The sequence below is a fragment of the Oncorhynchus mykiss genome, chromosome 31, assembly GCF_013265735.2.
Source record: "Oncorhynchus mykiss isolate Arlee chromosome 31, USDA_OmykA_1.1, whole genome shotgun sequence".
Classification (NCBI taxonomy): Eukaryota; Metazoa; Chordata; class Actinopteri; order Salmoniformes; family Salmonidae; genus Oncorhynchus; species Oncorhynchus mykiss.
The window spans coordinates 22,038,455-22,057,473 of record NC_050571.1 but is presented as its reverse complement, the minus strand read 5'-3'; the positions used below and the strand labels follow the sequence as shown (position 1 = coordinate 22,057,473).

The window sequence follows — 19,019 nt, the reverse complement described above, 5'->3', positions numbered from 1 at the left end:
TTTGACCTGTCGTTATTTCAGCCTCTGTAATCAATCCCAACTGGCGACACTTTGACCTGTCGTTATTTCAGCTTCTGTAATCAATCCCAACTGGCGACACTTCGACCTGCCGTTATTTAAACCGCTGTAATCAATCCCAACAAGCGACACTTCGACCTGTTGTTATTTAAACCGCTGTAATCAATCCCAACTGGCGACACTTCGACCTGTCGTTATTTCAGCTTCTGTAATCAACCCCAACTGGCGACACTTCGACCTGTTGTTATTTAAACCGCTGTAATCAATCCCAACTGGCGACACTTCGACCTGTCGTTATTTCAGCTTCTGTAATCAATCCCAACTGGCGACACTTCGACCTGTCGTTATTTCAAGCTTCTATATTCAATCCCAACTGGCGACACCTTGACCTGTTATTTAAACCGCTGTAATCAATCCCAACTGGCGACACTTCGACCTGTCGTCATTTAAACCGCTGTAATCAATCCCAACTGGCGACACCTTGACCTGTTATTTAAACCGCTGTAATCAATCCCAACTGGCGACACTTCGACCTGTCGTCATTTAAACCGCTGTAATCAATCCCAACTGGCGACACTTCGACCTGTCGTTATTTCAGCTTCTGTAATCAATCCCAACTGGTGACACTTCGACCTGTCGTCATTTAAACCGCTGTAATCAATCCCCACTGGCAACGCTTCTACTTGATTGACATAACCTGCACCCTATCATCTGTGTATTTATTATTTAGGAAGAATCTGCTCATGTTCCATATAGCCTAGCCGAACTACTGTCCGAAAAATAAACATTTACAGTCATGACTGTCCTCCTTGCAACATGATAAACCAAACATGTAGTTGAGAGATCTTCTCTTCTCACATGCTTCTTCCGTTGCATAGCTTTTTTTTTACCAACCTCGACTCCTTTTAAACTATGAAAGGATGGGCGTAGGGGGAAAAATGAGCTAGTCAATCCAATGCAGGCATAATGCTGCAACTCCACAGGCATAAACATCCATTCAGTTCCTATTACCATGACTGGGATTCTCACTTCCTCCTATGCATTTCAACTTGTTTTATCTCCAGGTAGCTTATCAGTCAACTGAATTCCATTTGACATCAGGTGTAATACATCACACACACCTTTCATTCACCTGCCAGTCGCCATATTAATGATAATTGTGCAGTCCAGAAATTAATCTGTCTGTTTGCACTCACAATGGGATCAACTGTAACGTAAGACCTCTGTGAGCATCAGGAGACCAGGCCAGCGAAATGCTGCTGGAGCCCTAGTGGGGTTTTATAGGCTGGGCAGGGAGGTGAGCAGGGGGCCTGCTGCTGGAGTCCCAGTGGGGTTTTATAGGCTGGGCAGGGAGGTGAGCAAGGGGCCTGCTGCTGGAGTCCCAGTGGGGTTTCATAGGCTGGGTGGGGAGGGGAGGTGAGCAAGGGGCCTGCTGCTGGAGTCCCAGTGGGGTTAGTTAGGCTGGGAGTGGAGGGGAGGTGGGCAGGGGGCCTGGTCTGGGCCAGGTCACATACCAGAGCGCTATCCCTTACAGTTACCGCCCACTGTTTTCTTTAACCAGGCAGCTCACTATGAACAAAGCCTAGTGGCAGATCTCCTCATTCACTGTGGTGGAACAACCCAGAGTTGTGGAATGACATGACAGTGTAATGATTGCGTTCTTTGTTTCCTGGTTGTGGACTTCCTTGTGTACAGTACACACCCCCTGCATCAATAGTGGTAATTGATTCAACGGACAGGCCATGATGTCATCTGGCTGCTGCATCTGGAAACAGAGGAAGCCACTAACACAACCACCAACACTCACTGAAAGGGATGGTTGGTAAAATAACATTCCTTCCTCCCCAACATTAATACGCTCTGTGATTGAGCTGGTAGTACATCTGCACAAATTGTAGTACCACTACAAATCTAGGAAATTGTGCAATTTCACCCATTTGAGAAATGACAAGTTGAGAAGTTTATTTGTGTAATTAAATCACTGTGGGATCTGTTTGAAAAAGTCAAGCAGCCATTCTACTCATTCAAAGCGAATTAATGCTGTATTCACAGTCCTCATTGAAATGGTCCATAGAGGATTCATTCATCAAGAACTGTTAAGCGGAGTGAGCAAGTGATTGACTACTATCCTCTGTGCCTCTGTGTTGCTCTCAGGGCGTCTGGATCTGGAGGGGCTGTTCCTGGTCAACGGTAATGCGGAGCGGGTGGAGTGGCTACGGCAGCGCTATGACTCTGGGGAGGAGGTGGACCTGGAGAAAGAGGCTGACCTGGCCTCGGCCGTCAGCCTGCTCCGTCTCTTCCTGCAGGAGCTCCCAGAACCCATCATCCCTGCTGGCATGCAGGCCCACATCCTGCAGCTCTACCAAGGTATGTTAATCTTAGTCCTCTTCATCATTCACCTCTCTACTGTCCCCTACCTCTTCATCCTCCTGTTGATGTTCTGTGGATCTGACCTGTACTCCCGATAAAGGTGATGCACATTATTCCTTCTCTAGCTTTCCACCTGCCCTCTCACCTTACTTTCTTCCCTTGGCAGCATCATCTATAAACCCTTGTTGTTGTTGTGTGTTGTCCAGACTACAGCGGTGAGGAGGAGCTCGCCCGCAACATGAAGTACTTCCTCCAGCAGCTGCCTCAGGTCAACTACAGCCTACTGCGCTTCCTGTGCCGCTTCCTGTCCAGCGTGGCCTCGCTCCAGGAGGAGAGCTGGAGCGTTGGAGCCCTCGCCGCCGTCTTCGGACCCGACGTCTTCCAGTACGATCAACAATAGTGACAGCACATCAACTATCCATCCTAAATACCTCATACCTAAGGCCTGTAGTACTTGTTCATACCTGCATATCGATGGCTCTTTCACTTTGCTGCCACTTTTGCTCAGAAGTGGTTATAGAGCACAAATTATTTTTAATTATAAACTGGGTGGTTCGAGCCCTGAATGCTGATTTGCTGAATGCCGTGGTATGAGACCGTATGACACATATATTTTTACTGCTCTAATTATGTTTGTAACCAGTTTACAATGGGGTAGCCTAGTGGTTAGAGCGTTGGACCAATAACCGAAAGGTTGCAAGTTCAAGACACCCTAGTGGTAGGCAGGGTAGCCGAGTGCAAGTTCAAGGTACAAATCTGTCGTTCTTCCCCTGAACAGGCCGTCATTGAAAATAAGAATTTGTTCTTAACTGACTTGCCTAGTTAAATAAAGGTAAAATAAAAAATGACAATAAGGCACCTCGGGGGTTTGTGGTATACAGTATGGCCAGTACAGTATCCAGGCACTCTGCGTTGCGTCGAGCAAAAGAACAGCCCTTAGCTGTGGTATATTGACAATATACCACACCCCTCAGGCCTTATTGCTCATTTATATTCTGAAATAAATAACCATGTTTTGAGAAGTTGCTCTGCAAAATAATAAAAGAATCTTCTAGACTCGAGATCATCTGTAGCCAATGTTCTGAAAACGGCAGTGTTCTGTTGACTTCAGGGAGAGAACAGCTGTTATGCCAGAATCTGATTATAATACCACTAGTCGTATATGTGTTTGAATTGCATATTTCAAATCAAAATCAAATGTTTTGTCACATGCGCCGAATACTTTTATTTTTTACATTAGTTTATTTAGTAAATATTTTCTTAACTCTTAACTGAGGGCTTGTAAGTGAAATGCTTAACTTACAAGCCCTCAACCAGCAATGCAGTTCAAGAAATGGATTTAAGAAAATATTTACTAAATAAACTAATGTAAAAAATAAAATTAACAATAACGAGGCTTTATCATTGTGTACTTACTAACATGTATTTCTTAGTCATCTGACTTTACATCAGATGACTATCTGAAGTCAAACATAATGATGCAATAAGCTACTGTATTTTTGTACGGCGTGATGGTTGGGATAACAGCTGATCTGCGGTCATTTCCTCTCAGTTTTTGTACTGTAGTTTACACATGGATGTAGAAGTCCTTTCAGTTATGAAGGTTGATCACAGCTGATCTGAGGTCATTTTTTGCCTGTACTGTAGTTTAGACACTGATGTGTGTTTATGATAACGGCTGATCTGAGGTCATATTTTCTGTAACTCTAGTTTAGACACAGATGTGGAGGGCCTGAAGGAGCAGGAGTCAGTGAGCCGCATCCTGGCGGAGCTGCTGGAGAATCAGGAGGAGTTCTTTGACTCAGAGGACGATGACGTTTCTACCACCAACGACTACAGTTCCATCAACGAACAGGTAAGGCCCTTCTCTCTGTTTTCCGCTCGAAATGTCTTCTATTCTGAGACTAATATTCAACCTCACTCACCCTATTGCATGGGTTAACGGCTGAAAGCTTAGAGGTAGGGAGCCCGTATGTCAAGGCATAATGGTCTTTGGTTGTTATTACCTAATTGGGTAACTCCCTTCTGCCCTGCATGTGTTGAGCTTAAAATATGTTCTGTTGTATTTCAGTAATGAGGAAGTAGAAGGGTTTAACGTTATTCCAGCCACTCTTGAGTCTGGCACTACCATGGAAAAGGAGAGATTCTGGAATTACTGCAGTGTTGCTTTTGAAGGCTGTCTAAATGTTGAATATTGTTTCTTGGCCCCAAGCCAAAGACCACTTGAGAGAATAGAGAAAGTAAAGGGGTGTTGAGGAGTTCTGGCTGTCTGTCTGTCTTTGTCTGTCTGCATGGCTGTCTGTCTGTCTTTGTATGTCTGCATGGCTGTCTGTATGTCTGCATGGCTGTCTGTCTGTCTGCATGGCTGTCTGTCTGTCTGCATGGCTGGCTGTCTGTCTGCATGGCTGGCTGTCTGTCTGCATGGCTGGCTGTCTGTCTGCATGGCTGTATCTGTCTGCATGGCTGTCTGTCTGTCTGCATGGCTGTCTGTCTGTCTGCATGGCTGTCTGTCTGTCTGCATGGCTGTCTGTCTTTGTCTGTCTGCATGGCTGTCTTTGTCTGTCTGCATGGCTGTCTGTCTGCATGGCTGTCTGTCTGCATGTCCGTCTGTCTGCATGCCTGTCTGTCTGTAGGTCCATGTCTGTCCATGCCTGTCTCTGTCTGTCTGTCCATGCCTGTCTTTGTCTGTCTTTGTCTCAGTCTTTGTCTCAGTCTTTGTCTCAGTCTTTGTCTGTCTGTCTGTCTGTCTGTGTGTCTGTAATAGGGATGGTTGCTCGAAGTAGCCAGCATTTAGTGGTAAAATGGGTGTTCAGGAGTTCCTCTCGGCCATGTCTCCTCTCCCTAGCATCCACAGAACACACACACATCAGTCTTCAGATCAGCGTTGAGGACAGTACCAGTCAAAAGTTTGGACACCTACTCATTCGAGTTTTTCATTTTCTTTTTACTATTTTTACTATGGTACAACATCTAAGTTGTGAGTGGCTACCTGGTTGATCCTGCCAGTAGCATATGCTTGTCTCAAAGATTAAGCCATGCAAGTCTAAGTACACACTGCCGGTACAGTGAAAGTTTAGTGAAGACATCAAAACTATGAAATAACACATGGAAACATGTACAGTCGTGGCCAAAAATTTAGAGAATGACACAAATAAGCTTCCAGTCTGTTATTTGAACTCAATCAGCATGACAGAGTGATCTCCAGCCTTGTCCTCGTCAACATTCACACCTGTGTTAACGAGAGAATCATTGACATGATGTCAGCTGGTCCTTTTGTGGCAGGGCTGAAATGCAGTAGAAATGTTTTTGGGGGATTCAGTTCATTTGCATGGCAAAGAGGGACTTTGCAATTAATTGCAGTTGATCTGATCACTCTTCATAACATTCTGGAGTATATTCAAATTGCCATCATACAAACTGAGGCAGCAGACTTTGAAAATGTGTATTTGTGTCTTTCTCAAAACTTTTGGCCACGACTGTAGTAACCAAAAAAGTGTTAAACAAATAAAAAAATACATGTTATATTTGAGATTCTTCAAAATAGCCACCTTTTTGCTTTGTTGACAGCTTTGCACACTCTTGGCATTCTCTTAATCAGCTTCATGAGGTAGTCACCTGGAATGCATTTCAATTAACATGTGATGAAACTGGCTCTCATGAGGACTGCCACAGGAAAGGAAGACCCAGAGTTACCTCTGCTGCAGAGGATAAGTTCATTGTAGTTACCAGCCTCAGAAATTGCAGCCCAAATAAATGCTTCACAGAGTTCAAGTAACAGACACATCTCAACATAAACTGTTCAGAGGAGACTGTGAATCAGGCCTTCATGGTCGAATTGCTGCAAAAAAAACACTACTAAAGGACACCAATAAGAAGAATAGACTTGCTTGGGCCAAGAAACACGAGCAGTGGACATTATACCGATGGAAATCTGGACGATAGTCTGAGTCCAAATGTGATTATTTTGGTTTCAACCGCCATGTCTTTGTGAGACGCGGAGTAGGTGAACGGATCATCTCTGCATATGTGGTTCCCACCGTGAAGCATGGAGGTGTGATGGTGTGGGGGTGCTTTGCTGGTGACACTGTCAGTGATTGATTTTTATTTAAAAAATAATCATAATTTAAAATTTAATTCAAGGCACACTTAAACAGCATGGCTACCACAGCATTCTGCAGCGATATGCCAAACCATCTGGTTTAGGCTTAGTGGTCCTATCATTTGTTTTTCAACACCTCACAGGCAGTGTAAGGGCAATTTGACCGAGGAGGAGAGTGATGGAGTGTTGCATCAGATGACCTGGCCTCCACAATCACCTGACCTCAACCCAATTGAGATGGTTTTGGATGAGTTGGATCACAGTGAAGGAAAAGCAGCCAACAAGTGCTCAGCATATGTGGGAACTCCCAACACTGTTGAAAAAGCATTCCAGGTGAAGCTGGTTGAGAGAACGCCAACTGTGCAAAGCTGTCATCAAGGCAAAGGGTGGCTACTTTGAAGAATATAAAATATATTTTGATTTCTTTAACATTTTTTTTTTCTGGTTACTACATGATTCCATGTGTTTCATATTTTTTATTTCTTTGCTATTATTCTACAATGTAGAAAATGGTATGAAAACATTAACAAAAAATGCTTGCGTTAGTGTGAATGAGTAAGTGTCAAGTTTTGACTGGTACTGTATATATGCCGCTAAATCTTGATCTAATCCTCGGCAACAGCAGCATATTTGCGTTTGAGGCAGACGCTCTCTTACACAGGAAGCTGACAATGATAAGCAACAAAGTCCTTCCATGTGACTCTCCTTTCTCCCCCCTGTATTGTGACTGAGTAGCCCAGGATTAGGCTGTTCAGAAATGGCCCTTTGTTCTCTGAAGGAAAATGTTTAACTGCTGTGCTTACAAAACCATGGTGATGTAACGGTGGAACTGACACCTGCGGCCGTCTCCGGGGACATCTCAGTTTCCTAACGGACCTTAAGGAGTATTAAGACAGTCTATCCAGGCCAGGCTAACTCACACAGCACAGGCAGACAGTAGTGCTTATTCCATCCTGTCTGGCCAGAGACCATGGTTTGGAGTGGGAAGTGCTGCCTTTAGTTTCACTGCATTTCAGCCTTGGGGCTGGGCTGGGCTAGTCCTGCCTGGGCTAGTCATGGCTGGGCTAGTCATGGCCGACAACAATGAGACAGCCTATATGGAGGAGGTCAGAGAACTGGCAGTGTGGTGCCAGGACAGCAACCTCTCCCTCAATGTGAGCAAGACAAAGGAGCTGATCGTGGACTACAGGAAAAGGTGGGCCGAACACGCCCCCATTAACATCAACAGGGCTGTAGTGGAGCGGGTCGAGAGTTAAGTTCCTTGGTGTCCACATCACCAACAAACTATCATGGTCCAAACACACCAAGACAGTCGTGAAGAGGGCACGACAAAACATTTTCCCCCTCAGGAGACTGAAAAGATTTGGCAATTGTCCCCAGATCCTCAAAGTTCTACAGCTGCACCATTGGGAGCATCCTGACCGGTTGCATCACCGCCTGGTATGGCAACTGCTCGGCATCTGACCATAAGGCACTACAGAGGGTAGTGTGTACAGCCCAGTACATCCCTGGGGCCAAGCTTCCTGTCATCCAGGACCTATATAATTGGCAATGTCAGCGGAAAGCCCATAAAATTCAGAGACTCCAGTCACCCAAGTCATAGACTGTTTTCTCTGCTACCACACGGTAAGTGATACCGGAGCGCCAAGTCTAGGACCAAAAGGCTCCTTTAACAGCTTCTACCCCCAAGCCATAAGCTGAACAATTAATCAAATGACCGCTCAACTATTTACATTGAAACCCCCCCCTCCATTTGTTTTGTACACTGCTGCTACTCACTGTTTATCTATGCATAGTCACTTCAGCCCTACCTACATGTACAAATTACCCCCTGTATATAACCTCAATATTGTTATTTGATTGTTACTTTTTATTATTTACTTTAGTTTATTTGGTCAATATTTTCTTAACTCTTCTTAAACGGCACTTTTTATTTTTTATTTTACCTTTATTTAACTAGGCAAGTCAGTTAAGAACAAATTCTTATTTACAATGACGGCCTAGGAACAGTGGGTTAACTGCCTGTTCAGGGGCAGAACGACAGATTTGTACCTTGTCAGCTCGGGGGTTTGAACTTGCAACCTTCCGGTTACTAGTCCAACGCTCTAACTTGCAACCTTCCGGTTACTAGTCCAACGCTCTAACCACTAGGCTACCCTGCCACCCTTACAAGCCCCATTGTTGGGGCTTGTAAGCTATTTCATAGCTTGTAAGTAAGCATTTCACGGTCTACACTTGTTGTATTTGGCGCATGTGACAGAGTTTGATTTGATCTAGGATCAGTTGTCTTTTTAGATCGTAATGAATAAGATTTATAGGTACAGATCCTAAATTAGCACTTCTACTCTGAAATGCTTTGTGGTGCTACAGGAAAAGGAGCACCGAGCACATCCCCATTCTCATCGACGGGGCTGTAGTGGAGCAGGTTGAGAGCTTCAAATTCCTTGGTGTCCACATCAACAACAAACTAGAATGGTCCAAACACACCAAGACAGTTGATTCCCCCTCAGGAAACTAACTATAAAAAGATTTGGCATGGGTCCTGAGATCCTCAAAAGGTTCTACAGCTGAAACATCGAGAGCATCCTGACCGGTTGCATCACTGCCTGGTACGGCAATTGCTCGGCCTCCAACTGCAAGGCACTTCAGAGGGTAGTGCGTACGGCCCAGTACATCACTGGGGCAAAGCTGCGCAAAGCTGCCTACCATCCAGGACCTCTACACCAGGCGGTGTCAGAGGAAGGCCCTGAAAATTGTCAGACCCCAGCCAGCCCAGTCATAGACTGTTGTCTCTACTACCGCATGGCAAGCGGTACCGGAGTGCCAAGTCTAGGACAAAAAGGCTTCTCAACAGTTTTTACCCCCGAGCCATAAGACTCCTGAACATCTAACCAAATGGTTACCCAGACTATTTGCATTGTGTGCCCCCCCCCTCCCCTCTTACGCTGCTGCTACCCTCTGTTTATCTTATATGCATAGTCACTTTAACCATACCCACATGTACATACTACCTCAATAAGCCTGACTAACCGGTGTCTGTATATAGCCTTGCTACTCTTATTTTCAAATGTCTTTTTACTGTTGTTTTATTTCTTCTCTCTCTCACTCTCTCACACACACACACACACACACACACACTTTTTTTCCTCCGCACTATTGGTTAGAGCCTGTAAGTAAGCATTTCACTGTAAGGTCAACTACACCTGTTGTATTCGCCGCACGTGACAAATAAACATTGATTTGATAGGGCCCTCCTCCTCAACACTCCCATATGGGCTCTCTGGGGGGCATAAAATGCACTTTTTGGTCCTTCAGCCACTGGCAGGTGGATTTAATAATCTACCAGCTCCACAAAATGATGAGCATGCTTTGTAATGTTTCTTAAACATTGTGGTATATTTTATGACCTGAGTCTTTCAATCAAAGTATCACAGATGAGCCAAACATTTTCACCTGCCCCTTTAAGGGTGGGAGGTTACCACATAAACACGACTCGTCATGTTTGTGCCTCAGATTGAGTCTGAAAAGTAGAGGCGTTGTCTTCACTTCCCTAGCAGTTGAAACTCAAACATAGGAAAACCTAGCTTGTGAACAATGTAAAAAGCCAAGAAACATAAGGACAAAGTCTCACTTCAGTAGACTTTTTTGTTTCAAGTAAATTAGACCAACTTTTATGTCTGTCACCAGCTAGGCAGTCTTGCAGCGCGAGGTGGAATAGGCTATATAGGATTCATAGTTCTTTGTGCGATTTTAATTTACCTGCTATGAAACAAAACAACATAAATACTTTGAAAACATCTACTGCAGAATTTATTTTACTATAAATTGTCATCATACTTCATTATTTTATGAAACGCTCGCACTGTGGAGCCCTGACCTCCTGCCAACGTGGCTGGTAAAATACATTTTGGCATTGACGGGGAAAATGTATCTGGCTGGCATTTTAATTTTAGGCCCTGGCTCCTGATCTCTGACTGCAATTCTCCTCCTCAACTCCCTTATGAGCGCTCTCTCTGACTGCAATTCTCCTCCTCAACTCCCTTATGAGCGCTCTCTCTGACTGCAATTCTCCTCCTCAACTCCCTTATGGCCTCACTCAGGAATGTTCTATTTATCTACCTGAGCTTTCAGTGGTCAGAGCTGTGATGTCCAGAACAGGCCACATACACCAGGGTTTCTGTTAGAAAAATGTGGTGCCAGACAACGTGACCGGGAAGATTTTTACTTTACTGGCAATTTGATACATTTTACGGACCAATATGCATTGGGTACATACCCCATTAGGGCATCTTAGAGAAACTTAGAGGGGGAATTTAAAGATGCAACAACTAGGATGGGTTGCTAATATTACATGGACTGTGCCTTTGGCTTCTGGACAACAGAAAAAACGTAGATATGAAAACGAATAGAACAGGAGAGAAATGGCATAGTGCTGGGTCCAATAGGGAAGTAAATGGAAATGCATGTATAAAAGCATGTTTTACTCCAGCAGCAACAGCTGAGGAGCTGCAGGAGAAGTCCAGCTCAAAATAGGCTCTGTATGCTGTGTGCGCATGATAGTTGTGTTGTGAAAAAAATATGCATGATGACCAATGAAAATACACACGGGTCAATTTAATTCCACTAAATTGTCATATTTACCATTCCATCAATGAATAAAAAGTATTATTTATCAATGGGATTTAATTTTCTCCCGGTAATTTTGGCCGCCAACAGTTTTTGATTTATTGGCTTTTCATAATTTTTAGGGGGGCAAAATCTGTCAATTGCCGGCTAATGGAAACCCTGGCACACATACTCACACACACAGAGAAATCAAGGTTATGCCCTCTTTAGTTCCTCACATTCTTGTCTCTGACCACTGACCCACACTGAGCCCTCTTTCTGAAACGTCATCCATTAGCTAGCATGTTGGGTCTGGAACTTTCCACTGACTCTGAGGGCCTATTCTGTTTCTCTGATGGTGTGGGATACAGAGTCAGCTTGTGGCTGGTTCACTGTGTTTGACTTGGACTCGTGGTGACAGCCTGGGATATTGACTATCAGGTTCACTAGTCAGATACTAGGGGTGTAATGGTTCACCAAGCCCACTGTTCGGTATGTATTGCGGTTTTGGGTGATATTTCGGTACAGCAGGAAAATGAAATGCCAACAGTTACTTTTGAGTTTATTTTTGTTTATGAAAATCCAAGGTGTTGGTATTCCTAATTCCATATACAGTGGGGAGAACAAGTATTTGATACACTGCTGATTTTGCAGGTTTTCCAACTTACAAAGAATGTAGAGGTCTGTAATTTTTAACATAGGTACACTTCAACTGTGAGAGACAGAATCTAAAACAAAAATCCAGAAAATCACATTGTATGATTTTTAAGTAATTAATTTGCATTTTATTGCATGACATAAGTATTTGATACATCAGAAAAGCCCAACTTCATATTTGGTACAGAAACCTTTGTTTCTAGCATGAGTATAGATGTGTAGATTGTTGACAAAAAAATAAATTGAATCCCACTTTGTAACATAATTAAATGTGGAAAAAGTCAAGGGGTGTGAGTACTTTCTGAAGGCACTGTAAAGGGGCGTGTCTGTAGCACGGTACTTGTCATTTCCCAGTCCGTGGTAATGTGATATGACTGTCACTGTGAAGTAGCTCTCTGTAGCCCTGGAGGTCCATCCATTGGTAGTAAGCGCAACACAGGGTGCGTTGGCCAATTCGTTGGCAACTTCAGCTTTACCTTGCTTATATAGAGCAGGTACTGCCTGTTTGCTGAAATGGGTGCAAGAGGGCGAGGTTTGTAACGAGGTACATTACATTGTACAAGATGTTCCATAAAGATCTAAAGATACTATAGATCACACCATTCACCACCTTAGTTACAAATTGTTCCACGCGCCATGTTTAATCTCATGGCAAGGAGAGAGGTTACCCCACTGAGTCGGTCTAACTGAGATTAGGAGTGACTAATAGATATTCAGTTTGCATCTGTGGCTGTGTTTACACAGGCAGTACAATTCTGATATTTTGCCAATAATTGGTTGACTGCAGTCTAGAAGACAGAGCATTCCCCTACTATTCTGAGATATCTGAAAACCCATACTCGGTCTCTCGACATCTCTCCCCCTCCCTACCTCCATGCCAACTGTGTTCTGCTGCCGTGTCACAGCTGCATTGCCAAGGTAACAGCTATCTGACACCTCTGATTGGATTTCAGGGCCTTCTCCCTCATCGTGTATGCAGATGGTTATGACTCATGCTTGTGTTTTCATGGCAGTGGTGTCTAGCCGCTGGCTGTAGTGTAGCAGCAGAAAAACAAACCGGGCCCAGAGGGGCGAGGATTCTCACACTGTTCCACCTGATTAAACCCGTTTATCCACATCACTAAAGAGCAGAACATTGTGCATTTAAATATGCTGACGGGGGAGACAACAAAAGAGATCTTAATAGAGAAAGAGATCAAACACCTAAAAAGGTCTCTAGTGGATGGATGGGGAGTCAAAGTAACCTTCACGTTTTACAACACCAGGTCCTGACAACACTGACACCTGGAAATGCCCACTAGAGAGACCATTGAACATTCCCCGTCATTGGGGGGATGCAGTTCATAAACTGCCCGGTGTGGACACTGAGAATGACCTAAAACAATTTCCCGTCAAAATCAGATGTATAAATTCTTAATTTTGCTAAATTTCTGTTGATTGTTTTCTGAAAATGTGGACATGTAATTTTTCATCCAAAATATTAAGTGATAGGGTAGTCAATGGCGTCATCTATCTGCTAAATGAGTAAGGAGGAAGTAATGCGTTCATATTATGTAACAGTATCAGCTGATTTAAAGGCGAGGCCAGACTGGACCATTGATTTTTATCAATATTTTTGATTTCCAATAGTTTGTCAATGGGAGTGGAATGTTGACGGTCATCAGGGATGATGTGACCATATCCATAAAATGTTCATCCATTTTCACAGACAAAAATGCTGCGTTCAAAACAACTGGCAACTCGGGGGGGGGGAGAACTAACTCCGACAGGGTCAATTATTTTTGAACGGTCATCTAACTTTCCATGTCAGAAACGCAGACATCTTTCTAGACCTCAGACTTTCTGACCTGAAGATCACTGACGTCATGATTTGACCTTTTTTCCCCCCCCCCCCCGCCCCCTCCGAGTTACCAGTTGTCTTGAAGACACCAAAAGTTCTGATGAGTTGAACTTTTGATGGGCTGATGGATACGTAACAATCCGTTTAGCCAATTTACCCACACATTCAAGCATTTAAAACGCCACACAGACCACGGACCAGAATGTATCCATTGTGATTTTGTATCAATTCTCCACAGATCAGTCTGGCCAGTCCTTGCCCTTAATTTGATTGGTCAAAATACCAATTATTGGCAAAATATCTGAATGTTTCTGTCTGTGTAAACACAGACAGATGCAAAGACAGAATATCTATTAGTAATTCCTATTCTCAGTTAGGTTACCCCAACGAGTCTCTCTCCTTGCAATGAGATTAAACATAGCTGTAAATTGTTCCGTGCCCTAAGGTGGTGAGTGGTGTGATCTATAGTATCTTTATGGAACATCTTGTACAATGTAATGTACTGCCCATTTTAACAGCAGGCTCTACACTCACTGCACCGACTGCAGTGTCATTATCTAGGTACATTTCAAGGGATGTCAACACCATCGAGTCAGTTAGGACCTATTTAAGGAACAGCAAAGCCTGGCTGAAAAATGTACAGCAGCGATCACTAATTGGTAACAGATGTTCACTTTGTGTTTCTAGTCGTTCTATGTTGTGAACTGTACACAAACATTGGAGCCCACATGACCGGTCCTGTATGGGAGATGCTTTGTTTGCAGCCTGTCTATATGTACGTTATTTGTTGATAGTGGTGCAAATTGCTTATTGATTCATTAGGAGGTCAATAATGGGGTAGGTACCAGTATGGATTTTTACAATACCGTCTAACAATATTTTGATACTGCTAAATAAAAAGTAGATTTGTCTTATTTTGGTTGAGTATAAAACATTCTGAATGGTGAAAGCAAATTCATGCTCTCTCCCGCCGTGTAGAAATTAGACTGCAACCACAGCGCACACACCCGAGGTACCGACAGTCGGGACCGACAGCAGACTGTCAAACCAGCAGGGTTTCCCTGTCACTGCTCACTTTGTGTCCTATCAATAGATCACTAGAAGATGCATATCATTCATTCTACCTGGAGAGGGTTCGGCTGACTTTAGTTCATTTAAGTGGGGAAGTACTTGGCTGAACATTATGCTGTAGTCTGCTGTAGAGCCAACAGCCAGCACTAGTGGAAAACACTGCCATCAGAAATTAGAAAAATATTGTGAAATGATATTTTGGCCATATTTCCCAGCCCCCTGTAACCTACATAATGTTGCATAATGTCTGGCTGAAAGTTTGTGGTACAGCTCCGTCAGAGGTGTCATGTATGATGATACTTAAACCTTCTCGCCTACTTCAATAAGATGACATCTGTTGGAGTGCCTCTGTCTAAAATGTCCCCCTACCCTTCTCTCTCCTGCAGATCACAGAACTCCTGGACGATGACAAATTAGAGGCGTTTGAGGAGCTGCCCCAAGATGGCGAGGATGGCCCCCCTTCCGCCTCTGAATCCCCCCAACACAATAACACCCAGGTCACCCCCTCTTCAAGGTAAGATCAGATAAATAATGACTTGGTTTATGGCTTTGTGCATATATTACAAACATATCAAGCGTAGACAAAGGACATGGACAATTACAGACCATAAATACACTGAGAATAGAAAAGTGTCTAACTCTTATGATTCATCTGTACACTATACACATCTACACTGTATAAACACACAGACCCCTCTGTGTACTCTTGTAGCCTCCCTGATATACATGCACCCACCTCATGTTTCAGTGTGTGTGTGGACATGTTCAGGCTGAATATGAGCGTGGTGTCACATTCCAGTCCAGCTGCCTGCTTCACCACAGCTATGTTCTTGAATCTGGTGGGGGAAGCCATAAAGAGCTCTTAAAGCATAATGTTATAGGGTCAGCTCAGCTCCCACATGATGCAGTCTTACATAATTGGAATCGTGATCCCATTTTTCAATCATGTGACCCACATGGGCTCCTGACCCCAAGCTTCAATACACTGAGAAAAGTAGTGACTTAGATCATTATCACGTTTTTCTCATTCAATGCATGGAGCATTATAGTGCTAGTCCAAACAACAGACTTTTCCCAGAACCGGGGTAGCAGCGTCTCTGCCAGGTCAAAGCTGCTGTGATCTCAAGTCTCCACAGTGCTAAATGTGCTAAATGGATGAGTGTGTCTCCTTTCAAAAGTCCTGACGTCTAGTTCTGAGAGAAATTCCCTGGAAATATTTGTGCTGATCTCCTCTCTCTGTTTAGTTCCAGTGCACCTGCACCCACTTTGATCTGAGCGAAGCGCCAACAGGGCTGTTGAGAGCTCCACCACAGGGCCACCATACAGCAGCTAAATGTCAGGCTTGTCTGGAATGACAGGCCGGTTAATTTATATTAATCAAATAAAATTGTATTAGTCACATGGGCCGAATACAACAGGTTTAGACCCTACTGTGAAATGCTTACTTACGAGCCCCTAACCAACAATGCAGTTTAAAAAAAAAAGAGATAAAAGCAACAAGTAATTGAAGAGCAGCAGTGAAATGACAATAGCGAGACTATATATAGGGGGGTACCGATAGTCAATGTGCAGGGGCACCGGTTATTTGAGGTAGTATGTACATGTAGGTAGTTATTAAAGTGACGACAGAGAGTCTGATTTCCTATAGACCCTGCCACATACGTCTCGTGTCTGAGCCATTGAATTGCTACTCCACCTTGTCCCTGGACTGGCATTTCACTTGTTTGATTGCCTTGTGGAGGGAATAACTACACTGTTTATATTCAGCCATATTTCCAGACCTCTTTCCATGGTTAAATGCGGTGGATCGCGCTTTCAGTTTTGCTCGAATTCCGCCATCCATCCAGTTTCTGGTTAGGGTAGGTTTTAATAGTCACACTGGATACAACATCTCCAAATGGCGTGGCTTCCGATTGGTCAGATCAGCGTTGAATGGTTATCGTCACTGGTACATCCATTTTGAGTTTCTGCCTTTAAGACAGAATGTGCAAGGTGGCATCTTGGTCGGATTTTCCGAAGGGAGGGTGGGGGAGGGCTTTGTATGCATCGCGGAAGTTCGAGTAGCAGTGGTCGAGAGTATTAACCCTACTTGTCGTGCAATCAATAAGCTGATAGAATTTTGGTAGCCTTGTTCTCAAATTTGCTTTGTTAAAATCCCCAGCTACAATAAATGCAGTCAGGAACTTTCACTGTTTTCTTGGTAAGCAACTCCAGTGTATATTTGGCCTTGTGTTTTAGGTAATTGTGCTGCTGAAAGATGAATTAATCTCCCAGTGTCTAGTGTAATCAATTTGCAGTTCAGGCTGTAACACAACAAAATGCAGGAAAAGTCATGGTGTGAATACCTTCTGAAGACGCTAGATGGAATGGTGGAGTTGGGGCAAACACTGCAAAAGTCCCCCCGGCCAAACCCTCCCCTAACCCGCACGACGCTGGGCCAATTGTGCGCCACCCTATGAAACTCCCGATTACGGCCGGTTGTGATACAGCCCATCACGGCCGGTTGTGATACAGCCCGGGATCAAACCCGGGTCTGAAGTGACGCCTCTAACACTGCAATGCAGTGCCTTAGACCACTGTGCCACTCGTGAGGCCTTAATAGAGATGAAAAGGCAACCAACAGAACTAGTGGCTGACAGTATCCCTCACAACTATTGTCGTGATGCCTGGGGTTGTTCTGCAGTCACAGTTCTGCTTTTGAAGGAATGTCTGTGCGGTATTAAGTTGTCATGTCTTTTTTTAAATTAATGTCCAATTACATAGTCTTAACCCAATTTTTCATATTTTTATTCAAGACAATTGACCACCATCCTCAACAAGAAGAATGTTGTCTTAAATGTCTTGATAGGCAAGTTTTGCTTATGATGGTGGTCATGGATCAACAGTAAAACTTGACCGATCATGTCCGATGTTGTTCAGTCATGGAGGGAAAAACTGCAGGCTTTGCTGACATGTTTGTGCCGAGCCCTGACAGACATTAAGCTGGTCCCCATTGTGCCCTGACAACATCTCAGCGACAGCTCCCATCAAATCTAAATATAAGCCCATTGGACCGTCCACTATCCGTTCCCCACTCCATTTTTTTTTTATGGGACACAGAAATAAACTCTGGTGATGAGGAACAGCGTTCTTGAGACATGCTGTTGGCTGAGGTGCGAGACAGGGGAATGTGGGAACAGCTGTTTGCACCATAGTGACTGTCTGCGTGAGGTGGTAGGGTCACAGACCTCCCTCTTCCCTCACCCTGTCCACCTCTCCAACTCAGTGCCTGCCTGCATGCCTTCCTTCACGACACCAACACCACTCGCTTGTAAAGCCAGTGGTTGCATCTGAAATGGCACCCTATTACCTACATTGTCCACCACTTTTGACCAGGGCCCATAATAGGATGTCATTTGAGACTTAGACAGTGTCCAAGCCAGAGGATCAACAGCCCCTGGGCCAAACTCCTCCTCATGGTCTACTTTCTCCATCCAGACCTGTCCTGAGGACCCTGTGGACATTATTTATGAGGGCTCCGAGGCCACTGCATGCCACAGAAACCTGCCGCTCTTATCTGTGTCAACAGAGCACTTGCTGTCTCTTTCATGAGGACGGATGAGTAACTCATCGTAGACGCATTGAGAGGCGTTTACATGGTTAGCAGCACCCCAAAGGTGGACTCCTGCTCCACTCGTGGCCTGGGCCCATCAAAACAAGTTCCTCCTACTGAATGTATTCCATATACCCACTCCTGGTGTTGGGGTCTGCTCCTGGTTTTTTTTTTAAGTAGCTGATCATTTATGTTCACTGCTGTTCCTCTGCGGGCGTCATGTCCAGGTACATCCCACCCCCTTCACCTCTTAGTTACTTCCTACCGTCCTTTCCCAGCTTACTTTGTCTCACTACCTGATTATGTCAAAGCTATAGGCATCAGAGCCGTATGTTTAGAATATATGGCTCTGATATGCACTACCTGGCTTGGAATATAGTATCCACACGACCTACATAACAAATATAACATATGTTATCAGTTCTCGCCCACAGTAGCTGGACAGATTTGTCTTCATTTCCTAGGAATTCGAACACACTTTCCACCCAGGAAAGATGACTTATATAGCAACTAAACAACTGTAGCGATGATAAATGGGTCAACAAAACATTCAGTTAGATTAACAACAAACCTGACCCTTTTGCTGCAAGTGGAAAATGATGAAGCATTGTCAGAACACATTGAACTCTCTGAACTGATTCCATCATGGTTAGTTCAGGCGGGCCGGTGACCTGGCTCAGGATGTATGGAGAGTGTATCTCTGTGTGTTTGTTCCTTATCACTCCCGAGACAAACAGATGAGGTAATTGCTAAAGAGAGCCTGGGTG

At 44.2% G+C, this 19,019-nt stretch overlaps 1 protein-coding gene across 5 annotated transcripts in view; it reads left to right on the top strand.

Moving 5' to 3' along the window:
• The window catches only part of LOC110504785 (protein FAM13B), a 60,938-nt gene that overhangs the window by 16,944 nt on the left and 24,975 nt on the right, over positions 1-19,019 (top strand). For all 5 annotated transcript variants that reach the window (XM_036969783.1, XM_036969782.1, XM_036969784.1 and 2 more), the window contains 4 exons: positions 2,173-2,385; positions 2,595-2,772; positions 4,099-4,243; positions 15,047-15,174. In XM_036969783.1, coding sequence (XP_036825678.1) covers positions 2,173-2,385; positions 2,595-2,772; positions 4,099-4,243; positions 15,047-15,174 — 664 coding nt within the window. The remainder of the gene's footprint in view (positions 1-2,172; positions 2,386-2,594; positions 2,773-4,098; positions 4,244-15,046; positions 15,175-19,019) is intronic.